The sequence below is a fragment of the Notothenia rossii genome, assembly GCF_949606895.1.
Source record: "Notothenia rossii genome assembly, chromosome: 2".
Lineage (NCBI taxonomy): Eukaryota > Metazoa > Chordata > Actinopteri > Perciformes > Nototheniidae > Notothenia > Notothenia rossii.
The window spans coordinates 81,159,154-81,175,863 of NC_136904.1; the positions used below are offsets into that span (position 1 = coordinate 81,159,154).

General features: G+C 40.8%; 2 protein-coding genes across 2 annotated transcripts in view; one reads left to right on the forward strand and one right to left on the reverse strand.

Moving 5' to 3' along the window:
* The window catches only part of gpr143 (G protein-coupled receptor 143), a 20,986-nt gene extending 4,340 nt beyond the window's left edge, over positions 1–16,646 (reverse strand). The window contains exons 1-8 of the mRNA XM_079663058.1: positions 15,213–16,646; positions 12,219–12,413; positions 5,418–5,711; positions 3,934–4,043; positions 3,470–3,564; positions 622–714; positions 286–395; positions 91–199 (exon numbers count right to left, since the gene is read on the reverse strand). Of these exons, the coding sequence (XP_079519184.1) occupies positions 91–199; positions 286–395; positions 622–714; positions 3,470–3,564; positions 3,934–4,043; positions 5,418–5,673 (773 nt within the window). The 5' untranslated portion in view covers positions 5,674–5,711; positions 12,219–12,413; positions 15,213–16,646. The remainder of the gene's footprint in view (positions 1–90; positions 200–285; positions 396–621; positions 715–3,469; positions 3,565–3,933; positions 4,044–5,417; positions 5,712–12,218; positions 12,414–15,212) is intronic.
* LOC307028223 (ankyrin repeat and SOCS box protein 9-like) lies at positions 6,366–13,770 on the forward strand. The gene is made up of 7 exons (XM_079663059.1): positions 6,366–9,834; positions 9,965–10,044; positions 10,222–10,329; positions 10,739–10,889; positions 11,143–11,277; positions 12,241–12,432; positions 12,563–13,770. The coding sequence occupies exons 1-7, from the start codon at positions 9,750–9,752 to the stop codon at positions 12,736–12,738; spliced, it is 927 nt and encodes a 308-aa protein (XP_079519185.1). The 5' UTR covers positions 6,366–9,749; the 3' UTR covers positions 12,739–13,770.
* Positions 16,647–16,710: the final 64 nt, after the last annotated feature.

The window sequence follows — 16,710 nt, forward strand, 5'->3', positions numbered from 1 at the left end:
TTCTCCCTTAAACCTCAGCAAGAAACGTGCTGCTGAAAATGTCAGACTACTTCTTTGAGTGTATCCCTTTGATAAACAATGTTAACATACCAGATGAAGAACACCAGCATAATTTTAAAGAAGCGTATCTTTATCTCATTGGCCAGCCGTCTCTCATTTTCTGTGTAGATTCCTTGTCGTCCTTTTAGCAAAGATGTCACTAGATTGGAAGAACAAAAATAAGTAGATATTGAAAACCCATGTACATGTGTAAGAAAGTATATAACATAAAAGTATAGGAATTACCTGCAGATATGGTCAGATTAAAGAAAATAGGATTGGCCACGAGGACCAGCAGCATTGGTGCGTATGTGGTGACATAGTGAGGGATAGCATGCTGGAGGCCTTGCTCACAACTGCACACAATGCAAGAGAACATTAAAGTTAGCATTGGTAATCACAACTACATCACTGGGAGATAAGTTCTTAACCCAGTTTCAATATCTTTTTTCTATGGGCATACACACTGACTTATTCATCCACAGTTTTACTGATAGCCTCAGGCTCTTGAAAGACAAACTACAGTGACAAAATGCTGGAAGGTGCTAGGCCGTGCATCTAAGGAACAACAAAGGGACTTACTCAGAGATGGATGGATAGTAGAGCATGGCCACTCCTTCCACACACAGCAGCACGGCCAGACCCCATGTAATCATGTGGTAGAGGATAATGGTGCTGATGGGAAGAGAAACAAGTCATGAGACTGTGCTCCCAGCACATGCTGCTCTTTTATCTTGAGGATACATTTTCTTTTCAATGGAGAAAACAAATGTACAACACGGACTGAGGTTTGAAATGTATTGTTAGCCAGAGATGGGGTCGTTACTAAAACAAAGCAATATATTACATATTACTTTAAAAAAAAAGTAATATATTACACTACTTCGTTACTGTCTACATAAATTAACTCGTTACTTTACTCGTTACTTTACTCGCAGGGCCGGCCCGCCCTTCCTACAGGCAGATCACGCAGACTGCGGCGCACCTACAGTAGCCATGTTTATGCAGCACTGCACGTGGAGATGTGGACGCGCAAATCGGCAGATTACGTAGGCCTACATGTATACAAACCTGCGGCGGAAACCCCTCTTGTCTGTCAGTCAAGGCCGGATTAACCATATGGGCAACCTGGGCAAGTGCCCAGGGGCCCTTGAGCAAAGAGGGCCCTCAGTGACATTTTTTTTTCCCGGGCACAACCTCACTCATCATACATTGTTTTAAATGACACTCACTCTTCGCCATAAATAACACAGCTTTTCCATAGGGTGAAATGACTGTAGGCCACTGTACTGTAGGTCTCACTATGTATGCGCTCAACTTTCTTACTACGCGGCGGAGGTGTATAGGCGAATCACAGCCCCACCCTTGAGCAACCACACAATTTCACTACATATTGTACATTTGTAACTCTCAATGTTTGTGACTAATAGAACTCCTTGTGTACTTGTACAGCCAGCCAGTCATATTTTGGCATTAAGTTGGGTGCTGTTCTGAGGTTTTGATTGATATTACCTAGGTCTTGAGCAAGGGCCACATGAAATGTCAAATGTTAGAAATCCGTTGTTTATTATTTAAAGTTTTACGTCCGATTCGCTCCTTTTTTCCTCTCTGTACACAGCTCCAGTTTGGGCATTGGCCTGTCATCAGATTTCATTTTTAGTTGCTGCTGTAGCAGAAGTTTAGTAAAATTATTTTTGATGAAATACTCCAAATCTCCACCCTCCATAATTGCACTTGCTTCAGTTGCTTGCTACTTTTTAAGGGCGGTGATGACGGTTACAATACGAACTGAAGTTGATGCGATTTGATTGGATTGTGAGGCATGACGTGAGCCTCATCTGATTGGTCAATCCCTCGATTTTTTCAACAAGGGAAGCCAATTTCGGCTAACCTCCTCTCGCAACAGAGAGTGCAATCTACTGTTTCATCATAACATCTAGAGGGGCGCTGTTTCACTCTTTGTAAAATACTCAATGAGAATGGGGGAGAGATGGGCCGGCAGAATAATTACCGAAACTAAACTAAGTGTTTTTATTGATTTATTAAAATTATAACTGCAATCCAAAAAAACAGGGGAAGCCTAGCTTCCCTTGGCCTCCAGGAGAAAACGCCACTGAGTTCAAGGCATAATTCTCACCCACCTCTTGCTCTTGCCCTGCACTTGTATGTGTCAGTTGAGATGGTTCTTTCACCAACTCAACTCTGTCCCTCATCATGAACGCAGGAGGCTGGCTGTATATCTGAACTCGCGCCCTCATCATTCTCTTCATCATCTTGCACTTGTTCTAAGCTGCTGCTGATAGTGCTTGTAGCAGCGCTGCTGCCAAAAAGGTTTGTCAATTTGCGACATTTATATGCTTCACCTGCGAGTGACTTCACCTTTTTTTCTCTTGCCTTCTCGGCCCCACCTTTTTCTTTTCGTTTTCTTTGATTTTATTCCATGTTTTTTCATTCTCCCTGTCTGCCGCGGCGTCTAATCCCTTCTCTTTGTGTGGCCGGTCTTTTTTCTTCTTCGTGTGTGATTATTTGACAGATAAGAACCACACAACTGCATTAGCGTCCGCTGTCGCCCTCTGTCGGCCGTCAGCGCAACTTAAATGATGACGTTAAACAAAAAATGTTTAAAGGGCCGGCCGGCCGGCCGTCAATGGCCCTTGACGACCGGCCGTTCTGTGGTTCTACAGATTCTACAGATGGCCAGTCCGCCCCTGTTCTTGAGCCATACACTGTATTGAGATCTTATCCATTGTATCTTTGTCTTGTGATTTTTGACTGAAAGGGCAAAAGGCTAGACCTACTTTGGTTGAACTATGTGGCTCCGTCCCTGCTTTTGACAAATAGGTGTGCGATTTGACATGCCAAATTGACTGGAAATTCTAAATATTGGTCATGTTGGTAGGATTGGGTAGGCATGGTGCTACTTGTTGGTACGTGGGTTGGGGGGGGGGGGGGGGGGGGCATGAGTGCTCAGTGCCCAGGGGCCCCTGGAGGTACTGATCCGGCCTTGCTGTCAGTGAGTGTGATTATTTTATAAAAGTAACGAAGTAACGCGTGTCGGGGCAATGTTAGTAACTGTAGTGTGATTACTGAATTATAAAAGTAACGCGTTACACTACTCCGTTACCGACAAAAGTAATATTGTTACACCCAACTCTGTTGTTAGCCCATTGAAACACAGGAAGAATCTGAAAACAGTATGACTGATCCATCTGCACACCTTTAGGAAATGCTCTCTCTACAACAAATTGCAAACTAGTTTTAGGGTAAGTCATGCGAGAAGAAGCAACACATGAATAGAAGAAAGGAGGAATAAGTGAGAGAAGGATGTTTCACACATTCTCAGCTCAGTTTAAGGCTTTGTGCTTCATCTTGTGATTAATGGAGAAGATTTTAAGGTGATAATGAAATATGGAAGGTGATGCTCAGATACCTGATTCCTGCAGACGTTTTCACCACCAGGAAGACATCGACAGCATAACAAAAGGTCCACCAGAAAGAAGCGCTAAAAAACAACTGGATCCACATCTGTAACGCATAAATGAGACAGAAGACCCTTACCATACAGGTCATAATGTTGATCATTCGTCATAATAAGAAGCATGAGTAACTGAGGTAAATATGTGACTTTACAGTTGAAAAGCCGTGGGCTAACTGATATTTTACAGTCAGCCGTGCGCATGCTCGCTGAGCATGAGTGAAATCCGGATTTCCCAGGATCACGCATGATTTAGAATAAACAGAATTATGAGTCTGTGTCCGTTATAGCGCCTTGTTCTGTAATCTGTCAAAACTGAAGTCTGAACTTAAACAACCTGTATGGTAAATGTACTTAACTTAACTGTACTGTTTGACTGTTAAAAAAGGGGAAGATTTGTCAAAATGCATCATACATACTGCGCTGCCGACACAGAAGACCTCTGGCCAGACCTCGGTGCTGTTGGCCACTGAGATACGCTCAATGACGTTCGGCAGGCCCAGCCAGACAGATGACCGCACAATGATACCTGGAGGAGGAAAACAACACATGATCTCATGTTTGTAACCTGTTGAGAGAATCAGACAAGCCTGCTGGAAGAGGAAATAATACAAAACAAAACAGGGATCTGGATTTGATTAACATTTAAAGCATCATTTCATTCTGTATTATTAAGTGTGTTAATTAAGTACATTCAGTCATGGGAGTCCTTTTAATTGCAGATTTATGTCATGGAAATATGAACTACCTCCAGGTGTGTTTTATAAGGGTGTTTCCATTTCCTACACAGGACTCTTCACTGTGGATGGAAAAACAGGGAGCTCTCCCAGAATGTTAATGTGATGCAGACTACATGCTGTTGTATATTTCTCTTTAAACTGTGTCATGGGTGTGCTTCAAGCTGTTATTCCGCAGTTGTGGATGGATCTCGCCGGGCACTAAGCACACAGTAATACATGACTTAATCTGCCTCCTCTCTCACCAGGAGCACAGGCAGGGTGGTGAATGAACAGCTCGAGTGTCACATTGGTTCTGGTGGGGCTGAAAATAGCAGAGGTGGGAGAAGTACTCAGATCGTGTACTTAAGTGAAATAAGAAGTACCAGAGTGTAGGAATACTCTGTTACAAGTAAAAGTCCTGCAATTAAAATGTTACTCAAGTAAAAGTGAACAAGTACCAAAAGTAAAAGTATACTCATTATGCAGATTGGCCTATTTTAGAATGATGTATATTATATGTTTTTATTATAAATGATTGATGCATTAATGTGTTATCAAAGCAGGTAAAGCTGCAGCAAGTGTTGATTCACATCATTAATCCATATCTGCAGAGTAACTAAAGGTATAATAAATGTAGAGTAGAAGTACATTATTTACCTCTGAATTGTACTGGAGTTGAAGTACAAAGTAGCAAAAAAATGAAATACTCAAGTAAAGTATATCAAAAAGTACTGTAATTGAATAAATCTACTTTACACCACTGTTTTCCAGTGTTAATAACATGTAGATATTGGTTGCTACAAGAACAATGCTGCATTCAGATCAACAGGAAAAAATGGATTGCAGTGGTTAGGAATCATTCATGAATCATGACTCACATGAGAGGATAATGATTCATTCTTTTGTTTCGTAATAAGTTGCCTTGGAACCAAACATCTCAAATAAACCACACGTACACACTTTGAGTTTAGATTTGCGTATTCAAAGTTTGTTATCAAGTTTTAAGTTGACCAAGAAGGGGCAATTTTTAAAAGTTATGTTTTATGTTATTCTCTGTTTCACATGTCAGATAAACTGATGCAGTGCAACAAAAGGGTTAAAAACAACATATTTGCGAGTGTAATTAAATCCAGAAACCCACGTTGTGAAAAAGTTTTCGGAGTGAAAGCAGGACTGTTCTTTACCTATGCATCCCAGTATGTCACATATACTGATGATGAACACTATCCGGGAGGAGGATGCGGGTCTCGGCAGCGGATACTGCCCGAGTCTTCTGTATCCTTTGCGTTTGGGCAGAATTTGTAAAACGGCAAACAAGAGACTGAGGGTCGCGCTGGCCAGACCCAGAGCAGCGAACAAATCGGGCTGGAAGGAGACCACGAAGTCTGTGGCCGCGTCCCGGTTCGGACAGCAGAAGGTCTCCAGCCGAGGGGAGGCCATGGCGCTCCGGGGAGAGAGAAACAGAGAAGTGGGCCCCGCTGTCAGGAGAAAGCAGAAAAGACAAGGAAGGTAGAGGAAATGATTGGGTGCATCAGCCGACTCAGTGAGAAATCACGGGGTTGAATCATCATGTGCTTCTATTTAATCCCTGCAGTTGTAGCTTAACTGTGCCACAAGGCAAGAAACCGACAAAGGCCTGTGTGTGATTTAGGTCTCAAATTAGGTGATTTCAGAAAGCTACTGAATATCTAATATTTTAGTGAAATCATGAACAGTATTTTGCTGCTGTATCCCTGAAGAAAATACAGCAACATAAAAATATATGACGACATTTTTGATTTCATATACTTTATTGCAACACTGAGGCTAAATAGGCTCATAAAACACTGCTGATTTATTACAAAGAAAGTACAATGCATAAAGTGAATGCAACGACTTTATTCATTATCTACTGTAAACATAGATTGTGTACTTTTAAATTATAACAACACCACCAATTACTACATTTAGGCTTCATAATCAAAAACGTAATTGTTGAGCTAACGCCTATTAACACCAGATGTACAACAAATCATGTTTAACAATGAACAATTAGGTAAAGTTATCAATAAAAAGCATACAATATTTAGAATTTAGATTTTGAATAGATATACGGCTAGTTTAAGGCGGTCCATCCATCCCATTAGCCTCACTGTGTGTGGTATATTCTGGGATGCAGGGATGTATGTGGAGCCTGCTGGAGGTGATGTTAGCCAAACTCTGTAACTCATCAACAGTCCACTGATAACCCTTGTGGCGTACTGATATATAACAGACCGAACCATGTTACATTTGTGAAATTGGTGAGTGAATGTTGCTTGATGCCCTTTGGAACAATCACTTTACCAACCTGCCATTTATGGGGCACACTTGTGTGATAACAGGCATTTTCCTGAATGTCAGAGCGACTTTAGGACTGGTCTCGCATAGCCAGACTGAATTTGAGTTTTAATCCGAAAGGAATTACATTTCTGTTGTTCTAGCCCAGTGGTTCTCAAACATTTTCTGTCAGGGCCCCCCTTTGGAGAAAAAAAAAAGTCGGGCCCCCCCAACTCAAATAGTCAGGCTCAGTGGCGGCGCCAGAGATTTCTTTTGGGGGTGCTCTGGGGTAGCTTGACGTTTCATAGAGGGTTCTCAAACATTTAGGGTTTCACATTAATGTACCGGTCGCTACAGTGGAATTTTCTACTGCAACAATCCCCACGCATACACAACGTACCAGCGACTGTTACAATGAAGGCTCGATAATCAGCTCACGGCATATCGGTGTAAGCAGGGGTAAAGTGCTATTTTTATAGGTGATGTGTGGACCTTACATAGGGGGGTCCGGGGGCAAGCTCCCCCGGGAAGATTTATTTTTAAATATTGAAGTTAAAAGCATCAATCTGGTGCACTTTGAGAGCAACATGAAGAGGTATAGCCTACCTCTCTCAACACCCATATGAAACAGAACTGTAAGCAGATTTCCTTTTTCTTTATGGATATTTTCTTTTAAACTTTATTCTTTTTTTACTGTCATATAGTATTTCATACCTGTTTTTCATTTATTCTCTTATTTTTTTATAACTATAATGATCATATAAACGTGTGCCTCGGAAATAATTGTATATTAATGGTGACCAAAACGTTTGAGACCCACTGAGATAACACTGAGATAATCCTTTAGCTCACTGAGTCTCTCATTCTGACAGGAGAGGACTCTCCTCCACCTGATTGTTGAAAAAACTCCTTATATCCGTAAGCGTAGCTCGCTAGCACCAGAAGCTAACAACAACGATCTCCGGTACTGGTGCGCTCTCTCTCGCGCACACACACACAAAATGGCTCGTTTCACACACACACAAAGCCGAGCTTTAATGAAACACCGAGACCCAGACGTAATAGTACTGTATCATATTATTTTCGAATCAAAAATATTATTTTTTTTTTTTGTAACCATTTCCACCCTGTCAGGCCTCTGTCATGCCTCTGTCATGCCTCTGCGCCCCCCAGGGGGGGCGCGCCCCCCAATTTGGGAACCACTGGCTCTAGCCTAATACAAATATTGGTTTGAACCATAGACTGTATATATATAAAGGTTTGAACATGAACACAAAATCTGATTTTGATAAAGAAAAAAAAATGGCTGTCCGTATAGTAGAGTACAATGTCCTCTTTTCTCTTTCTTGTGGCTGTAGTGGAAAGGTCAGAGCTCAGGAACAAAGAGTTAAAAGCAAATTTGTTTTGGCATAAACAGAAATGGTCAGCCTAAGAAAAAAAACCTCTCCTGTCCTCAGTCTCATAACAAGGATGACATTTGGTGCTTATGTGAGCTGACACTTGCACCAAGACCTTGCCTTGATATTATTTCCCTCCCAGTAGCCTATGTATGCATTAGACATTGACCACGTCCAAATACTGGAGAGGTCATGGCAGCGGCTGGATCTGCCTGCTTGGACAGAGATCTGAGGAAACGGGTGGACATTTCAAGCAGATTTATTTGGGAAACAAAGCATCAAGGGCGTCCATTATTCAGTACTACAGAGAGGGCATTCATTGAGTTTGTCAAATGGTTTTCTAATCTATATGCACCTTCTCCGACCAGGCACAAATTCAATTGTATGGCAAACTTGCAGCCTGCTGCCAGGGATTAACAACTCCCTGAAGAATATGGTTAGCATCGATTTGCTGTTTAAATATCTGTTGCTGCCCTCTGCTGGTTTGCAAACACTGATGGAGCTCAAGAAACAACAGATATTGCTGCTTTTGGGAATATCTGTTTGTGGAAAGATATAGCTATTACACATTATTGTACTATATTTATAGCCTACATGAAGCACTAGAAGCAGCCTAAATCAATACTTATAACGGTGTATACATCTGGTGTATACTACGCCATAACACAGCTGTTAGAAGCACATTTATTTTATTTTCAAGATACAGACTTTGTGTGGGATTGAGCTTTTTTAGGGAAGTCAGAGGTTGTGTAAGTTTATTGCCGGTGGTACTGATCCCTGCCTTTACTTTAAAGAGAGTCTGTCTAATTATCATGCCACCCATCCGCAGTCTGTTAAGTCTGAAGTGGATTTCCTGGTTTCTACAAAGCAAGCCATGAGATTATCTTTTTTAAGATCACTTGTGACCAAAAGTAATTAGGCAAAATGGGGTTTTTGGAATATTTAAAAAGACAATTCTGCTGTTATCTCCGCAAAATGTCATTACCATTACAAAAATGAAAAAAAAAATTGAACAGCTATTTTGATTTAGAATTAAATGAAAGAGAAGAAAAGAAGCGAAGAAGAATTTTAAAAGTATTAGTACTGAATACAAAAAAATCATCAAAATCAATTCAGAGTCAAAATACACGGCCGTCTGGAATCAAACTCTGCACAAACATCATTCACAGTGACACATCTTAAAACATGTTGAAAGATGTGCACCTCTGCAATGGTATCACAATAGTTCCTGAGGCACTTTAGGTAGTTTAGTAATGCTTTTATCCAACAATTTAAACTAAAGCAACGGATTAAAGTATTTCTATCAGTGCAACAGGTACTGTGTTATTCTAAAAAGGCACAATATGAAGAAATATAGGCATATGGTACATCTTTCAAAGTAAAATCACATTACAGCTTGCTACATGGTGACTACCAACAATACATAATGCCCACAGATCATTATGTATATAAATTGATTCACTTCCGTCCAGTTTATCCTTAGTTTTACTCAAACAACTGAAAGCCGCCCATCTCCTGCTGGAGAGGATGGGTGTGGCTGTCCAGTGTCAAATTACACTGAAATCACAGACCTGCTCAACAGGCCCCTCTCCCACTCCCTCTGCACCTTCATTGGTTGAGAACCAGTAGCTTCATTGTACCAGCCTGTATCCTGCAGGCAAATACTTTGTCAAAGAGGAAATGACATCACAGCAACCAGACCTGCCACCAAAACAGTGAAAACAGATGAGCAGCAAACGCCTCTCAGATGTATTTTGACTTCGAGCAGCACACAGTTCAGCCTCTGTTGTAAAAACAGCTTTTAGAACGGCAGTGAGAAGTATGTCTGCTGGACACAGAGAGACTCCGCCAGACACTGCATGTCAAAGCAGAACTCCTGTTTTGTTCTCCAACCCTTTGATGAGTGGTGAGTATCTGTGGGCAGCATGCTGACACTGCAGTTTGTTTACTGCTCTGTACAGAATGTTTCATCTTTTCATTTTAATGCCCATGTATGTTACTTAAAGGTTGTTGGTGGCCACTGTTTCTATACCTAGATACTGAATCAGATTGGTCTCCGATTCACGATGCTGCCTTTAATGGACGTGTCCTCGCTCTGCAGAGACTCATTGCACAGGTCAAGTTCAACTGGACTTTGCATGTTACATTAAACTGCATTATAAAATGAAATGTATCTATGTATTTATTGAGAACAAATCTGAAACTCATCACATTGCTTATACTGAGATCTTGTAGTAACACTAAACATACTAATATGCATCTAGAATGTTACATTTTCTATGTGTGTTCACAGGGTATGTGTGTGAATCTGAACACTCTGGACCAGGTCTCCCCCCTCCATGGAGCATGTTTGCAAGGCCACACAGCGTGCGCCAAGCTTTTGATGGAAAATGGGGCAAATGTCAGTAAGACTCCATTGTCTGGATATGTCTTTTCTTTTATAAATACATTTAAGATGATCTCAAAGGAAGACAATATGTTTTGTGTCCTTATTTACCAGAATCCTCCCCTAGTCTAGTAAGGAAGCAGCCCATCAATTATTACTGGGTTTAACTTTGTTTTGGTGCATTTAGTAAGAGATTAACCAAACAGAGACAAAGCATCCAGACACATTAAGGAATGCACGTTTAACATAAATCTGAGGATACAACACTGTATGTTTAAAGGAAGACCCTCACTGAATATGGTAGACATATAATCAAGGCTATATGAGGTTTATAACTTAAAAACGTAAATCTTTACACTTGCTAAACAACTTTTTGGTCTTGAATTTCTGGTAAATCGTCTCAAAACTATCCTCCCCCTATCAGGTTAATGGTTCAACAGTGGATGGACATACTCCCCTATCAGAAGCCTGCGCTCGGGGTCATGTGACCTGCGTAACCCTGCTCCTTCAGCACGGAGCCCGTCCTCTGGGGACCAGCCTGACCAGCTCTCCAATCCACAGGGCTGCGGCCAAAGGTCAGAGGTCAAATTCTACTGCATATGCACGGATAATCTGAACCAGTTTAATCAGCCACTACATAATGCACAAAGGGTGACAACACATCAGAAAACATGTATAACTCATCACAACAGAAAATACGTGTTGTTTTAGGCTACAAAGTAAAACAACAGCATATTCTTCCCTTGATACCATGCGAAGGCACATTTCAAAGCACATCCCTCGTTGTACATCACTTCTCATTGTGATGATTCTGGTAACTCTGTCTAGGTCACATAGAGTGCATCGAGCCTCTTGTTCAGCACGGTGCAGATGTGGATCAGTTTATCGACCAATCAGGGTTCCCTATCCACGTTGCCTGCTCCAATCAGCATCTGAGTTATGTGAGGAAACTGCTTCAACTTGGTAAGAATGCCTTCAGCTTCAACTTTTAACCTCTAAAGAACGTGTTAGTTAGTATTTAGGTTATTTAGACTAACACTTTTAATGGTTTGGAACGAAGGATAGAAGGATGGAAGGATTATGATGCAATGTTATAAAGTTTAAAGAACCAACCTGTATATAAAATGGTTTATTTGAGCAATTCAATCAATTCACTACAACATTTAAACGCTACTTACACATTAAAGTACCAGTAATAATAATAATAATCTTATAATATAATTAATGATCATTGCACTCAAAGGAGCCAAGTCTACTAGTACTTTTACTTGGAATACTTTAAGTACGCTAATCATTCTCACACACTTAAGGGCCCTTTTTTATGTAGTATTCTTTTTTTTTAAAGATGACTCTTTCTTGTAAAGTTACGTGTGTTTTAATAAAAAAAACACTGGCCAGGTAAGTGTACTGTATTAATTTTATAAAGTGACATTAAAGGGACATTTTAGAGTAAAGTAATTCTAGTCCTAAAACGTTTTGAGCAAGTGTAAAGAGTTATGTTTTTAAGTTATAAACCTCATATAGCCTTGATTATATCTCTACCATATTTAGTGAGGGTCTGCCTTTAAACATGCAGTGTTGTATCTTCAGATGTATGTTAAATGTGAATGCCTTGATGTGTTACTTAACAGTAAACCTAAATGCAGTGCTTGTGTAAACACACCGTTATGTTTACACTGCTGGCTGATCCACACATTCTATAACATGCCTGCTGTATCATATCTAAAACATCCACTCATTTGGGCTTTCTAATTTGAATATACATAACCTGAGAGTAAATACAGTCCAGCTAGGAAATGGCACAAAGTATTTCATGTGAGCAATACATTAGATAAATGGTGCTGTAGGAGACGGGGCTGTCAGAGACCCTCTCCCCCAGTTATGTAATGAGGGCAGGATCATACCTCATCACTCTGCTTTGTTCAGGTGCCAGAGTGAACAGCAGCGTGTCCGGAGAGTCTCCGCTGCACATCGCCGCCCGCCTCTCCAGCCCTGAGCTGGTGTCTGTCCTGCTGGACCACGGGGGGGATGTATCCCTCCGGAACTCTGAGGGCAAACAGCCGCTGGAGCTTGCCCCCCCCAGCAGCCTGGTGGAGAAGCTGCTGAGACAGGCAGGAGGTATTCAATCCAAACTAAACCAGTAGTGGCGATTTGCACGGCCTTTACATTAGGCTGGTGCCCTAAGCCATAGCTAATAATCCAAACATCTCTCCGTCATGGCTCCTCTCCCCCCTCCCCCCCCCCCCAGGAGCCTCTCCTCTCATGCAGCTGTGCCGGCAGAACATCAGGAACACTATGGGCAAGCAGAGACTGGGTAGGATTCTCGACCTTCAGCTTCCCACAGAAGTGAAACAGTATCTTCTCTACAAATCAGACCCAGGGGGAGACCTATTGCAGACTCTGTGTCAGACTCGCAGCATTTAACTTCTAGGTCAGTAGGGGGTGCAGTTGCATAATCTTGCAGTGAGGCGTTTTGGTTTTGTTGGTAATTAACTCTAGTCTCCAGTGTGACCGGCCTCTGTACACAAATCGACTCTCAAGATCAATCTGGACTTTTATCTGAGAACTTGGAGCAAGTTTTTATCATTAACTATTCATAACCATAAGATCATACATATTTAAAATGAGAATATGGGCTCATAAAGTCTAATACATGTTGCATTATTAATGTTGAATAAAGTTTTCACAAACCAAAACAATATTATTTGTATTAGACAACCCTCTACATTCAGCCTATATGCTTTTTTTGGTGTTATTTGAAACTGAAGATCCTGTTTTTGATGCTGCTGTTTTGGTTTTCTTTAGACATACAGAAAACTAAACTTACTTTCAAACAAAATCCTGTAAATGGTGTATTGTATATCGTCCTTATAGGCCATTTAGGAACATGTTTCCAGAGCAATCTTTAAAGACATCGTACAGTAGATAAGTGATTTCAAAGGCAAATCTCTGCAAGTGAAAACATCTTCAAATCTGGAATTGATCAATAGAGAGATAGGACTTGATCAATTCCACAAACATATTTTTGTACTGCGATTGTCATGACTCATAATTCAATCGTGGTAGATTTTGTCTTCCCTATTTTAAATAAATCAGATATAGCTGCAGTCTCTCTCCGGCTGGGGGAGGTGTCAGTGTTTTATATGTCCTATGTGGCTTCTATGCTAAACCAGATATGTTAAGCTTGGTCATGCTCTTCTGAGGAATTAGTCTAGATAGCCAGAAACTATGAGTCAGCAGATTAGGAGCACAAACCACTAGAGGTTTGAAGCACTAAAAACCCTTTATCTTCAAATGACCTCTTGCACCTTATTTTATTCAAAGGATTTCAGTTACTTTTTAATTGTGTTGAATTGAAATTGTTATTTTGGATTGTAAAGTGTATTTTATAATGTTCCTACAGACTTAAAAAGAAACTAAATAAATAAATGGATCTCCAGATGGAGAGTGAATAAACATGCATTGTTCATTCAGCAACAGCATCTGAAGTAAGGGCTTTGTTGTTGTGTACAGGAAGTGTTGAGAAATTATGCAAATTCTCCTGTGAAATAACTGCTTCTCCGCGGAGTCTAAAGAATATATTTAAAAAAAAAAAAAAACGATCACAAGGATCAAGCAAACAATAAAAACCCAAACATGATGTGAACACTGAATGTATACAGGTAGAAAAAAGACAAAACATGTTATTATAACCAAGACAAGACATTTCACCCCAAATTGCTCCTGTGGGGATTGTCCACAGTATTGAGTATGTAAGTCGCTTTGGATAAAAGAGTCTAACAAGTAACATGTAATAATATAACCAGAGGTGGGAAGTAGTGGAGTACAAATACTTTGTTACTGTACTCAAGCAAATGTTTCTGGTATCAGTACTTACTCCACTACTTATTTTTCTGAGGACTTTTTACTTTTACTTGTTACATTTTTAACACAAATATCTGCACTTTCTACTTCTTACATTTTCAAAACAGGCTTGTTACTTTAGTTTTAATCTGTTTGGTGTCGTGATCATTATTATTTAGAGTCATTGCGTGATTTTAACACGATCCGTGTATCCATAATTTCCTGGTGTTCTCTAAAGAAGAGGGACCAATGAAAACGTTGTCATTTTGCCGTTTTTCAGCATCAAAACATTCATTAGCTAACAATGACATTATTGTTCTATTAATATAAAGGGAGGTCAGTTACTCTTTAAAACAGCTGCTAGTTATGGGTACTTTTTACTTAAGTGCATTTCGAAGCCCATACTTCTTTACTTTTACTTGGGTAAATAAGTTTAGTCAGTATTTCTACCAGAATATTTTTAAACACGAGTATCTGTACTTCTACTTGAGTAAAGGATGTGTGTACTTTTGCCATCTCTGATTATAACCCAGTTATTACTATTTTCCCAAGACTTCAGTTTTGTTTAGCACAGCCATGCATATACAGTCCTACATCGGAATAAAAAACATCTGCAAATCTTCATGTCTCAGACAAACACAAGGAAGAGTATTTATGTGAGGCTTCTTATTTCCTTGGCCTGTTGCGTATTACAATAACCCGAGATAGAGAGGGCACGGCAGAGATAAATCTCTGATCTATACAATTCCCTATTCCAATTAATTCAGATGGTATAAACCAAAGAATACAATGTTTTATTTAGGTCACTACTCCTTTCCATGGCCCAGATCTAGTATTTAAGATGTGCCGGCATGATTTCATGCTAATCATTTGGCTTATCCTCAGCCTGAGGCGGGAACACCCTCTGAAAAGTGGATCCATCTTGATTATCTCAATACTTTTGGGCTCACAAGTTGCATAAATATTGAGTGGAAGCAAGGCATCATTGGTGATGTTTTCCAAAGTGTCAAGCAGCATGACAGCTGTCAACACATATCCTTCAAGGGCTCACTGACCTCTGACCTGTGTGTGTCTGTCCATGCAGCCAATCAGTGAGGCTGATGCAGCCCAGGAGGGAAAGCAGAAAACAGGATTAAGACAGATGGAAATGGCAAGGAAAATAGTAAAGATGGAGAATAAACTTTTTTAATATGGCATCCTCTTTCTGGTTACAGCCCATAAATACATTTTACTACATAGTTAGGGGAGATTAGTAATATGGACCACCACTGTATAGGCATTGATTTCAATGAGTTCATTTACAGAGATGATGAAAAGGGCAGCATGTGGTGCACCAACATCCTACCCATGGGGAGGAAAGCACAATATGCTCGACACCCATCCCATCCTTGTTAAATGTAGCACTCATTGACTTTCCATCAACTCCCCTCCCATGTCCCAATTTGCTACTTGAACTTAATCATTTCCCCCCCTTAAACCTCGCATGAGTGCCTGGGGCCGGCCGCACATTGAACCGGGTTTCGATTTAAGTGGTGTTTAATGTTGAATCAATACTGTGGAGGAGCCTCTGCCTGGTGAAGCTGTGGAGGAAGACATATGGCAACCACTGTAAGTAATTACTGACAAATAGGCAATCAGGTGAGATGAGTCCGTCTGGGAATCAGTGTCACATGACCGCTCAAATAATTTTCCACTTCAGTCATTGTGGCATCACTGATAGCAGTGTTGTGTTTGGCTCTGTGCAGTGCAGTGTATCTGATTGGCTTCCCGGGTTCAGTCAGGTACTGTGTGCCACTCGAATGCACTTAAAGTCAGCCCACCTATGTGTGATACCAAGGCTTTTACTTTTATCCTCCAGAGGCAAACACTCCATTTACCACCATGCTTTCTTTTAGTACATATGCACTCACAAATGGCGCCAAATGCATTTTACTGAAAGTTTTAGTGGAACACAAAATGCAAGTTTTACATCGAGAGAACACGCTCACTTAAAAAACAATTCCTTTGACGAATAGATATTAATGGAGAGATTTTTTATAAGAACCATATGAAGGGTTGGCACTGAAACAGAATGCAGAACAAGCGACGTAATCTTCAGGGATAAACACTTAGCGGCTCCCCGAAACAGCCCAGTGTTTATAATCAGCGTAGGATTAGTTTACCCGTTATTGCACAAGTCCTTCCAATCATCTCCACGGCTACCACCTACTGCGAACAAGCAGCAAGTGTTTACGCCCGTCAACCCTTATGTGCACACATCTAATAACCCAATTGTGTTCATTCCTATTGCGACGACGCGCATCCTGATTGCTCAGAGCTGGATCTTGTTATAGATATCAGCGCTTTCCACTAAGCTACAAGTGGGTTGCGCTGTGTCCTTGTACTCGCCAGTAATTGCTTTGGTATTTTTAGTTTGCCAGTGTCGGGGTAATTAAAACAAATGGAGGAGAAAGTGGGAACAGAGACCTCCTGTGGCTCCTCAAGGCTGAGTGTGGGAGAGGTTTAGTGGGGGCGCACACGGCAACGTTTTCAATTAAACACCTCTGTACTAAT